The following is a 12,769-nucleotide window of genomic DNA, read 5'->3' on the forward strand; positions in this document are numbered from 1 at the left end:
AGTTGAAGTCTCTTGCTGTCTTTTGATTTTATTTTGTTTGTTTTACTGAGTTAAAAAAAAAAAAGAAGAAGAAGAAGAAGAGAAAAAAAAGGAATTGTGTACCTGAAAAGAAAAAAAAATCTTGTGTGTTATTGAGCTGTGCGTCAGCTCGACCTGTAAACTTTTAATCTTATTGATAAATGATAGCTCTCCAAAAGAGAGTTATTTAACGTCAAATTTATCTTGGGTAGAGTAGTTTTGTCTGTTTAAGCTCTTTTTTAGGAGTGATCCAAACCCAAAAATTGGATACTTGTATGTTAGACTTACTCTGAGATTTATTTAGAAATTATGAAAACATTTACTCATTAGAGAGATGATTTTTTTTTTTGTGTTGGAGTATTGGAGCTTCTCATTTAAAGCCAAGTTGGAAAGTGACACAAAAGTTTCCTGAGAAAAAGAAGTCGTAAATGGAAAAATTGCCCAAATCTTACCATGTTCGTACACAACTCACTTGTTGCCCTAAAATTAAGGAGAAATATAGATACTTTAAGACAAGAGTTGCCTCACATCATCAATCCCAGTAAGAAACAGTATGATACATGTTAAAGGAGAGGAAGGATATTACCCAAAACAACTGAAAGGCTGGCTTGAAATATTTGATCTTAGGTGCATTTTCCTTTGGAATATTATTGCGGGGTTGGAGCAGTTTACCCAGGGGATAAATCGTTCTTCCTAACTTCTTCTTCTTCTTTTTCTTCTCTTCGTTATTCTATGTCTAATATTAGCTAAACCTATTATAGGTTATGGTTTCTCCTTGTAAACACCGATTTATTCTTATTTGAAGTTGTTTCTATTTGATTAAAGTTTTTGTCTCATTCTAATGTTTGAGATGACTGATCACCCTGTTTGATCACCATGCTTAAACTGATTGTTCTAGTAGTTTTCAAAAGAATTTGGTAGAGTATGTGGATCTTTAATCTATATTAGATATATCTTCTATCATAGAGGGTGGGTGCTTAGGGATGTCTCGCCTGAGCTATAAACTATGTTTACGCTTCATTAATTCAAACGGATTAGTGTAAAATATGGGTAATATGGAAAGATACTAGGTATATTTGGCTAGCAACTCCAACAACTTCTTTGCTAGAGTGTTGGTTAGTAATGTATAGCAAAAACCATTGAGATTGTTGTTACAATTTCACCCCTGAACTTTCAATTATAAAAATTAAACCCTCGAATTTTTATAAGTGAAAAAACTAGACCCTAAACTTTCAATTATAAAAATTAGACCCTCGAACTTTTATAACTGAAAAAACTAGACCCTAAGCTTTCAAGGGTAAAAATGAAAGATTCCCAAGTAATAATTGCACCCTCTAACTTATGCAATTGGAAAAATAAACCCTAAAATTTTAAAATGAGAGCAAATTTTTATTTCGTTTCGAAGACTCTTTAGAGCCAAATTAAATTGATCTTCTTTCATCTTCCAATTTGAAGCAAACTCGATTGAATGTCTCTTTTTCCCTCTCTATGTGATGATGGGCTTCTCATTTTTCTTGTTTGTTCTCTGTTGATGCGCTTCAATGGCGGCTTTTCATATGTATCTCCCGTTGTTTCTTCCCAAATTTCCCATTTCTAATTACGAACTACTCTGAAGGAACCTACCCAATACCCATGTTGTTGCTTTTATTTTAGTAGAAATTACTAAAATTTATTCAAGAAATATGTTATTCATTTATATTTATATCGTTGTGGCTTGTAAGGAAGGAATCGTCTCTTGTTTGACTCATTCACTTCTATTTGAGATCGAGCAAACCATTACCACATGCAACATAAACAAAGTGGTAATGGCTCAACTAATTTTTACAATCTCGTAATTTAGAGGGTGCGATTTTATTACTTATGAATGTTTTAGGGTTTAATTTTTTCCTTCAAAGTTTAGGGGTGGTTTGTGCAAATTAGTAGTGATGTCTTTGAAATTTTTTCTCACTATTTCTCCGCTCTAGTAACTTCTCAACATAATGGTGTGATTGAAAGAAAAAATCTTATTTTGCAAGAATTCATTAGATGTACGAGCATAGTTTATCTAAATGATCATTAGATAAAATTACTAATGTACTTCAACATAGTAAAATCTCAAATATTAGATATTTCAAAGTTTTTTGCTACACATGTTTTATTTTGAACAAATAAAATTGATATCAATATTTTCAAATCTTAGATTAGACTTCACATTTTTCTTAGAAGAGAAGAGACATTCTTTATGATATCTATGGTGATAAAATAAATATTTTAAATTCGACATAAAGTTTTCTAGAAAGATTAATAAAACATAAAAGATTCAAAAAAAAAACATTAAAGTAATAAGTAAACATTTCACTATTTTTTAAGTAAATTTACAATAATTTCCATTAACATCACGTCTTAGCAATATTTTATTAAAAATTTTCATATTTTATTGATTTTTTTACAATATTATAAAAATGTTGATTTGACAAATAAAAATATCAACACGTGGACAGAAATTCAATACCCTCTCTCCATAAACGAATATATTATTTTTTTTTTTTTGTTGCAGGAAAACTTAAATTCCTTGTAGTGCCGGTTCGATTAAGTTTATGCTTGATTTTTCCTCTTTCCCTTGTTCTTAATTTAATATCACTTGTAGCCATACAACTTTAACAACCCTAAAACCATAGGATAAAGAAACTAATAAAAATGAAAATAAGAAACAGATCAATAAACCAAAAAAACCCTAGAAACCAGTTCAACAATGTGCAATATTGTCCAGTCCTCCCTAAGAACATGACAGTTTCAACTTTTCTACAGCAAATTCAACCAAACATATACCAGGCGAACAATACCACTCGAGCAATTTCATGAAAACTAAAAGGAGAGGTTGTCCCATCTACAACAACTTCGGAACATTTGATGCGATTCAAAACTTGTGTCTAACATTCAACAATTCCAAGATTAAGTGAATTGAAGTGAAGTGCTGATGCAGCAATCGCTCTCCATCTCATTATTTGCTCTCATTCGGTCATAACTGGCTTATTCTCACTGGCTTTTGGTCTCTGTTCCTTCGGCTTCTGCTCTTCCGTTTTCCTAAACCATTCCATTCATTCGAAAATATTACCCAAACAGAAGCAAAACACATTCTTTATATTTGGTAAAGCAACAAATTACCATGGATACAGAAATACAATGCCTAAGGGCTTCAAAAAACCAATCAAATTATAAAAATTTCATAGTTTACTTGAACAAGTCGTGAAGGAGAAGCAGATCTAAGGGATCATCACAGGAGAGGCAATCACTATCTTGTCACCACACAATTTCTCCAGAATATATATCAAGTTATCCACAAACAAGTTTCTCCAAAAGGGGGCAACAAACCAGGATGAGGTAAACAAACTAATACAATAATGAAGAGCAATGGAGGGACAGTTCCAAGAAAAAAAAAAGCACATGATAAAGTTCTTAATCTTCCTCATAGATTCAAATGATAAACATGTACACATGGACAAGACATGACACAAACAGAATGAAACCATCTTCTAAAAATCTAGGACACACACAAGGACATATTTACTAAAATATCTATGATTATTTCTATACAATGCTAAAAATTTGTTTTAGTTTATAATATTTCACAAGAAAGACAAGGTATCTATTAAGTAACAAAACGTGTCATACTTGAAAGATGTTTAAGAAACAAATTACCCACATCTAAGGACAAACCAACTCAACACTTCTCATTTGGATTTAACATTGTATAAAAAATGAAACTTAAATTCAATAAAGTTCATGTTTTTCACTATCAAAATTTATCATCTTTCTCCTATAGTCCTTTTCATGTCCATTTTTTCCAAAAATAAATTAATATTTGAACCCTTCAAATCTCCAACAGTTGTTCAATTTCATAGCCAAAACTTAATCAAGTGTTTTCAAGGCTTCAATAAAAGAGTCCAAAATTTTATTTGAGCTGACCATTTTTGAACTAATGAACTTCAAGATAATGTAGAAAGATTTTTGTTTTCAGAACTAAAAAGAAATAAAATTGAAATATTTGCGACACGCCCAAGAAGTTGTAATGCAAGTTAAGGTTAGAGTTAGAACTTAAGAGAAAATAGTCACAGCCAACCATAACCACTTAATACCTCACCCTATTCCTTTACACCCTTTAAACCTCATTCCTCCAATCCGCACCAAGAAAATGAACTTCAGATATCATATACATTATACAACTTGTTATAAGGCCCTCATTAGAGCATAAAGCCCTTGGTCATATGTGCTTTGTTACGAGCTTCATTTAACTTCTCACTAAAACACCCTATGGGGTGATGTCCTTGTGAAAGGTTAGCACTTGCTAAGGGATCTTAGAGTTCCTTCTATAATCCTTTATATTGTCCACAAAGGCCTCTATTACCAACAAGCAATCAACCATTGCTTCTTAAGACGATTTATCGTGGTTCTTGTTCAAGTAACATATCACTCGCCAGTTTGATTTGCAACACTGCTAGCGTGGATCACCTTCCCAACAATCATGGAGCTTTAATTGGTTGCTCTATACCCAAAACTGATGTAGCAAAAATCTGTTGTATTTTAGTTATATTTTGAATCATAAAAAACTGTACATATCAGGACACCAAGCCCAAATAAAGAGGATCAGCAAGCCAGTAAAAGATACTTGTAGAAGCCTTTTTCCAGACTACACCAAAAATGAAAACATAATTTTAAATTTCTAAGCTTGCGAATGGATAATTTATAGTATTTCCACAAATTTCTGTTTCATTCTAAACTAAAATCAAATCAGAGAAAGATGCAGGTATTGGAGCATTAATCGGACTCATAGAACCAGACAACAATAGTAGAGAATAATACCTCTTGTCGGAAGGGCCTCCTTTCTGGCTCAGGAAGGAGCGGAAGAGAGGCGAGTTGACGTCGTAAATCATTATGGATCGGTGATGAATATTGATCTTACACAAAACGAAACGAAACCCTAATTTGCACACGTCCAATCGTAAATATTGGGAGCAGAGATGAAGGTTTTAGCTTTTATAGACCACACACTGTTTGAACTTATGTCTATGGCCCAACTTTTGATCCAGCCCATGAGTTTGGCTCTAAATCAATATCGGATCAGGCTTGTGTCGGCCCATTAAATAAGTCGGGTAATTAATTGTTTTAATTATTTTTTAAATCTTTTTAATTTGGGATAACAACACAACTAGACATTTCTAGACACTTATTTACAGATTTGTAGGCCTGTTTACGACGGTGTCCATGTGAAAATTATCAAACTACCCATATTCGTATGACTTTAATTAATAAATAGAACTCTAATCCTTAAATTTTAAACCCTAGATCTAGTAGAGACCATTTCTCTTTTTAATAAAGAAATAACACCCTAGACCCTAAACTCTAAAAAAATAATATATGCCAAAAAATTCGAAGAAGAATCGTTGCAAAATTAAACAAGAATAAGTGCAATGATTAGTTACTGCATTTGTTTAATTATTTATTAAAATATTATCATTTAATAATTATTGTAAATATTTACATTAAATGATCCTCCATTCTCACGAGGAAAGAATACATTTTAAAATGTAATATAATGACATTTATTGAGGACAATTTGGAAACAAGAAAGCTTATTTAAATCCTAAAAATCTAGTATTGTAAATATTTAAAAAGATGGACACTCGTAGAATATCATGTATCATGTGACCGAACCTTATTTTCCAAGGTTCAAAGGTTGTTTTTTATGCATGTTTTGGTGTAAAAGTGATCCATTTTTCTCATAGTTTGTATAATCTGATTGCATGTTATTAAAAGTTGGTTAGAACATATTATTATTACATGAGATTCAAACTAGAACACTTTGAGGTAAAAATACACCCTTCATGGGAAAAATACGGTAGAAATTTATGGTTTTTCAAAATGTAGGTAAAAAGTGTCAAGCGCTGCTCTCGGGACCTTTTAATGAAACGCATGTTTTGGCACAAGGGCATCAAGGATATCTCCAAAGTCAGCTCCGCCTGTCAAGTGGACGCTGTTTGGGTAGAATTAGTTTAGTGAACAAAATCCCATTACTCTAGTTTTACTCCCCTCCTATTTTGGTGGCAAGTTGTAACTACCTCCATGCCTATAAATTAAAGAGTTTGGTCAGTAGAATTCATCCACGTTTTATCTTCTTTAGTCTTAGTTTTTAGTTAGAACCAACTTGTTTCATTTCATTACAATTTTATGCTTTTCGAACCTTAGTTTTATTGCATTACATTTGTTAAGTGTTGTTTCAATTCTTTTGTACTTCATTTATTTTCATCTTTAAACAATTTCTAGCGAGTTTTAACTTCATTCAAGCTCGAAAGAGAACAAGGTTAAGATATGGCTTGTTGTACTTTTGTTAAACTTTAATTTTAATCAATGGCAAGAATTTCTCTTATTTATATGAGTATTTTCCGCGCTTTTATTTTGCATTATATTAGTTTTCAACCTCCTTGTAAAATGTCTTAGGAAAATCTATTTAAATTAAACACGGGAGAAAAAGCTCCAGGTAGCACCTGGCACATACTGGTTAACTCCTCAACATATTTTTTCAAGAAATTTCTTAAGTTGGCTGCTAAGGAATTTTGCTAAATTGAAGCATAATACTGAAAGGATTAGGTTAAGTTTTTAATAGAGAGTTTTTTTTTTTTTTAGAATAAAGTGTTTAATAAAGAGTTAATGTGAGATTTAACTGAGACATAAGCACATAAAATATGATCGTCTACATAGGTCTTCTAACCCATAAAAGTATATGAGTTGGTAGTAATGTCTAAATTGTAATCATGCATAGACATATGACCAGTTATTGCCCTAAGCTCTAAAACAACCAAAAGCGGTTCATGATAAGAGCATAACTCAGTTTCCAGTAAGAGTCAAAGTGACACATGGCACATTTTCCACATTTGTGTGATTTCATTTAAAACTAAGGTAGGAAGAATAGGGATTGTCCTTTATTAGAAGCTTGATATTTTTAAAACTAAACTGCAACTTTCACATCTATTTTTATCAATAAACCCAATTGCAATTTGAAACATTTCATTACATTTATTTTTGAATCAAACTCCATAAGGATACGAACTTGGAATATCTTTCCCCTGTATTACTTGTGGTCGTATGTGCTTGCACGCAATCTCTTATCCATCGAGGTAGAGAATTCCCAATAAGTTTTTGGTGTCATTGCTAGAGACTTATTTTCAAAATTATTGTTTTCCTTTTAGTGAACCGTTTTCAGTATTGCGATTTATTAGAGTTAACTCTGATTAGTTAACACTAGTTTGTTATTGGTTATTAACTCTCGTTAGTTAGATAGTTAGTTTCACAAATTAATTGTATTTATATGTGATGATTTTATGTCACAGATGTGTAAGAGAAATTATTAATCAATAAAATTTCTTCTCTTTCTGTTTTACGCTTGATATGGTATCAGAGTGAATAGCTATCGCGTAAAACCCTATTTTCTTTTCGCCATATTTTCTTTCGCCATTTACGATCTCCAACCATTATTTTTCAAGATTTGTAGCAATCTTCTTCAATTGCTATGGCAGGTAAACGATCCAATTGTACAGGATGCTATAGCACGAGACACCACAGCCATTGAATCTCAACTCAACCCATACTTGATTCATCATTCCACAGCACCAACCACCGAACTGATTTCTCAACAGTTGATTGGAGCAAGTAATTACAATTCATGGTCAAGATCCATCATTCTTGCTTTATCAGAAAAAGAAGGTCGGCTTTATCGACGGAACCATTCAAAAACCAAAAGGAAACCTACTAGCGGCTTGGAGGTGTAATAATGATATCATTACATCTTGGATTATCAATTTAGTTTCCAAAGAAATTGCTGCAAGCATTGTTTACACCGGATTTGCAAAAGAAATTTGGGTTTAGTTGAAAGAACGATTTCAGCAAAGCAATGGCCCACACATATTTCAACTTCAGAAAGAATTGGTCACTATAGTCCAGGGATCTATGTCAATTGAGGCATATTATACAAACTTGAAGACAATCTGACAAGAACTCATTGAATATCGACCCACGGTAACTTGTTCTTGTGATGGTTTAAAATCTCTCAAAGAATATCTTCAATCTGAATATGTGATGATTTTTCTTATGGGACTTCATGAGTCTTATGCTACTGTTTGGGCTCAGATTTTACTTCTGGATCCCATTCCTCCTATCAATAAGGTTTTTTCTTTACTTATTCAAGAGGAACGTCAACGTGTAATTGGAACTGTAAGTTCATTTCTTGAACCTATGGCTATGGCTGCTGCTACAAAAAATTCGAAGAAGCATCATCCTCAATATTGTCGAAAGGATAATCGATCTTTTTGCACACATTGTGGACTCTGAGGTCATGTCATTGATAAGTGCTATAAGCTTCATGGATATCCACCTGGATATTGCACAACTAATTCGGCTGCTCCTCGTTCTAGCCATGGAAGCATTAATTCGACTGCTCCCGTTAGTTCTGTTAATCAAGTCTCGGAGAAGGCTGTTGAATTTGCTACAGCACCAGTTGTTCATACAACATCACATGCTTCTCCTACATTTTTTAACAGCCTAAGTTCTACTCAATATTCTTAGTTAATGGAGATCCTCCAGTCTCATCTTCAAGTGGCTAAAACAGATACTAATGCACCTGTGGCATCACACCTTGGAGGTACTTCTTTTCCGATATTATCCTCCATTGATAATTCTTGTTCACAAACTTGGATTATCGATTTTGGTGCTGCTAGCCATATCTGCCATCAACGTTCCCTTTTCTTTGATATTCGTCCTACTTCTAATATCAATGTTGTTTTACCAACTCACTCCCAGATTTCAATTGAGTTTTTTGGCACGGTTTCTTTATCGGTTGATCTTGTTCTTCATGATGTGTTATACGTCCCACAATTTACATATAATTTACTCTCTGTGAGTGCTCTACTGAAATATGGTGATTTTGCACTTGAATTTCATGGTAATTCTTGCTTCCTTTAGGACAAATCACTATTGAGAATGATTGGCAGAGCTAACTGCATCAATGGACTTTATTCCCTCGTTCTGCCGCTAAATTTTAATGTTCCTGCACTTGCTTACCATCTTTCTGTTGATGTTTGGCACAAACGTTTAGGACACCCTTCTTCTGCTAGACTTCATGTTTTAAAACAACCTTTATGTCTTTCTGATGGCTGCTCTTCTAGCATTTGTCATATTTGTTCGTTAGCTAAACAACATCTTTCATTTTCTTCAAATAATCATGTTTCAGATTCCACATTTGATTTAATTTCATTGTGATATTTGGGGACCTTTTAGTACCCCACTTCAGCTGGTTATACCTATTTTTTGACTTTGGTGGATGATTGTTTTCGTTTCACATGGATATATCTTATGTGGCGTAAATCTGATGCATTGTTCATAATACCTCGTTTTTTAAAGATGATTGAGACACAGTTTTCGAGGTTATTAAGGTGTTTAGATCTGATAATGCCTCTGAACTTCGCTTTACTAATTTTTTTGCTTACATTGGTACTTTGCATCAATTTTCATGTGTCAATAGTCCTCAACAAAACTCTGTTGTTGAACGTAAGCATCAACATCTTCTCAATGTTGCTAGAGCTCTCTTCTTTCAGTCTATAGTTCCTTTGCATTTTGGGGCTATTGTATACTCACTACTGCTTATTTGATTAATCGTACACCTATGTTACTGCTCTCTGATCTGTCACCTAATAAAGTCTTATTTGGGCATGCATTTGACTACTCTTTCCTTAGAGTTTTTGGTTATCTTGCATATGCCTTTGGGTTACATCTCCAGCACACCAAGTTTGATCCTCATGCACGCCCTTGTGTTTTTTTGGGGTATCCGACTGGAATAAAGGGCTGCCAATTATATGACATTACTAAGAACCAATTGTTTGTTTCTCGTGATGTGGTTTTCTTTGAAGATCTATTTCCATTTCATTAGTTGGTTTCTACTGATGACCCTCTTATGGCTGGTTTTTTGGATAATTTTGTCCTACCCACTTCATTTTTTGATGAATCTATTGGTCATTGTCCATTGGGTCTTTTACATTCTCCATTGGTCAGTCCACTTGTTGTTGTCCCACCTACTGTTGTCCCACCAGCTATTCTTGATGAAAGTACACCACCTGTTGCTGATGATTTTGTTTTGCCATTTCCTTTGGCTATCCATGATGATAGTATGCAAGTTGCTTTGCCTGCTGATGTTTTTGCTGACATTACTGCTATGATTGGTGCCGCTGCTGAGCCTTTATCCTCTGCTGGTGTTCCTAATATTGTGTTTGATGTGCCACCCATGACTGCTTTGAATGGCCACCCTCGACGTTCGCGTCATTCTCCTTATTTGAAGGATTTTCATTGTAATATGTTGTAAGGATTGTTTATATCAGCTACTACCCCTCGTTCTTTAATAAATTTTCTTTCTTATGACAATTTATCTCATGACCACCAGCGGTTTATTCTTAACATCTCTACTGAGTTTGAACCTGTTTATTATCATCAGGTAGTTCAATTTCCACATTGGAGGAAGGCTATGGTTGATGAGTTGGCTGCCATTGAACGTATGAATACTTGGTCGATTGTTCCTCTCCCTGCTAATCATCATGCTATTGGTTCCAAATGGGTGTACCAGATTAAATATAAGGTTGATGGCACTGTTGTTGCTTCCACACAACTGTGTTGACAACACGTGCAAGTATACACGAATCGCCGGTTGTAGTACGTAACGAGATCGTATCCATAGGGATTTTTGGTTTATATTTTAACAATTAAAGTAGATACCAACAAATAAAAATGTACAGATCTTGGATATGGATATTATCTAGAAAAAGAAATAAAGTAAAGGAATAACAAGAAGATAGAAACTTGCAAAGGACGATGGTATTGAAGCTGTCAACACAAAAAAGCAGTAGCACAGAAAGCGATAACGGGAGAATAACAGATATGAAGAAGGTGGGTGAGGTTTAGCATGCTTTCACAAGTTATCAACCTACCCTCTAGTGTAGCTAACATTTATTAGTGCCTAGTTCGACTCGGTTCCCTTCCGAGATACCCCAAACATGAGTAAATACAACTCCCGTTGCTAGTTACCCAAGCAATAAACTCAAACTATAGGCATGATTAGGGGACCCCATTCCTAAGTATCCCTATAGCTATAGAAAAGCACCAGCCACAAGCAAAACAAATCAGCACCTACAAGCCCTTCCGGGTGAATACAGAAGCTAGCAACACGAAACAGCGGCCAACAGTAACGTGAAGATTAAGAAATAAACTCAGCATTGCTTAAACATAAATATAGCAGCTAGAGGTTTGATCTCAAGTCAGTTACAGCATGTAAATCCCCCCCTAAAATGGGATTTAGCTCATAATGGGTAAAGAAAAGAAAATGGAAGAAGAAGAAATACAACTCATAGCATAAAAATAGCTAAATGACAGAGAAGAAGAAGCAATCAGCTCGTTCCAGCATGCAAACTTCCCCTTTTTAGTGTCAGCTCTCCTCCCGAAAATGGGTATATTCCGTTCCTTGGTCTTTTCAGCTCTGTCGGCTAGGGCAACATTTCCTTTAAATATAGGGTCCCGTTTTTAGGGCACCCGACTGGGGATTGTACGGACATAAGTGAATCTCGTGTTTTTGAATTAACGGTACAAACGCTCATGCTCTGGCATCGCTATGCTCCAGCTTTTATATGCTCTGACTTGAAAATGCTTTGACTTTTCTTCTCTGGTTTAGTACTTCCTTCTCTTTTTAGCTCTTCTTTAAAAACCTATACAAATGAACCACAAATACGAGAGTTTATGCTGTTTTTGGCCAAAGTTCTCAAGACTAAGGATATTTAGCTAAAAGTTTACAATTGAACACTATTCATGCTAGTTATGACCTAAAACCGACACACTTTGACATTTTAATGCACATTTTCACCGAAATAATCACCAGAATAACTCTCTTTTGGAGAGTTATCAACTGTTGATCGTTACAAGGCCAGTCTTGTTGTCAAGGGGTATAATCAACAGGAAGGTATTGATTTTATTGATACCTTTTCTCCCGTCGCTAAGATTGTGACTGTGAAAGTGCTATTAACATTGGCTGCTTCTTACAATTTGCCTCTTGCTCAAATGGATGTTAATAATGCTTTTCTAAATGGGGATTTGTTCGAAGACGTTTATATGTCTCTACCTCTTGGTTATACACCCAGTCAGGGGGAGTCTAGTCTACAGGGTTCTCTTGTTTGTAAATTGCATAAATCTATCTATGGTTTAAAGCAGGCTTCTCGCTAGTGGTTTACAAAACTTTCTCATGCACTACTTTCCAATGGCTTTACTCAGTCCAAAGCTGACTTTCATTGTTTATTTGAGGTCGTGGTGGTACTTTTGTGACCTTATTAGTATATGTTAATGACATTATTGTAACCAGTCCTTCGACTACTGTTATTGACTCTGTTAAGGCCATTATGAAATCTCATTTTCAATAAAGGACTTGGGTTCTGTTAAGTATTTCTTGGGATTGGAGATTTCTCATTCTCATAAGGGCATTTCCTTATCTCAACTAAAGTATTGTCTTCAAATTCTTGAAGACATTGGTTTTGTTGGTCTCGTCCTACTGCTTTCCCTATGAATCCGAATCTTCGGCTTTCTCAATCTGCTGGTGATCCTCTTTCTGCTAAAGAAGCTACTCCTTACCGTCGGTTACTTGGTCGCCTGCTCTACTTGCACAATTCTCGACTAGATATTTCTTTTTCAATTC

The 12,769-nt window shown here is 34.4% G+C and overlaps 1 protein-coding gene across 1 annotated transcript; it reads right to left on the bottom strand.

Moving 5' to 3' along the window:
• Nucleotides 1-2,695: 2,695 nt before the first annotated feature.
• Nucleotides 2,696-5,016, bottom strand: LOC111025466 (wound-responsive protein-like protein). The gene is made up of 2 exons (XM_022303328.2): nucleotides 4,858-5,016; nucleotides 2,696-3,081 (listed from the first exon to the last, which is right to left on the bottom strand). The coding sequence occupies exons 1-2, from the start codon at nucleotides 4,926-4,928 to the stop codon at nucleotides 3,009-3,011; spliced, it is 144 nt and encodes a 47-aa protein (XP_022159020.1). The 5' UTR covers nucleotides 4,929-5,016; the 3' UTR covers nucleotides 2,696-3,008.
• Between the last annotated feature and the right edge of the window lie 7,753 nt (nucleotides 5,017-12,769).

This window comes from Momordica charantia, assembly GCF_013281855.1.
Source record: "Momordica charantia cultivar OHB3-1 chromosome 9 unlocalized genomic scaffold, Mcharantia_2.0 BLBB01000009.1, whole genome shotgun sequence".
In the NCBI taxonomy this organism is placed as follows: Eukaryota; Viridiplantae; Streptophyta; class Magnoliopsida; order Cucurbitales; family Cucurbitaceae; genus Momordica; species Momordica charantia.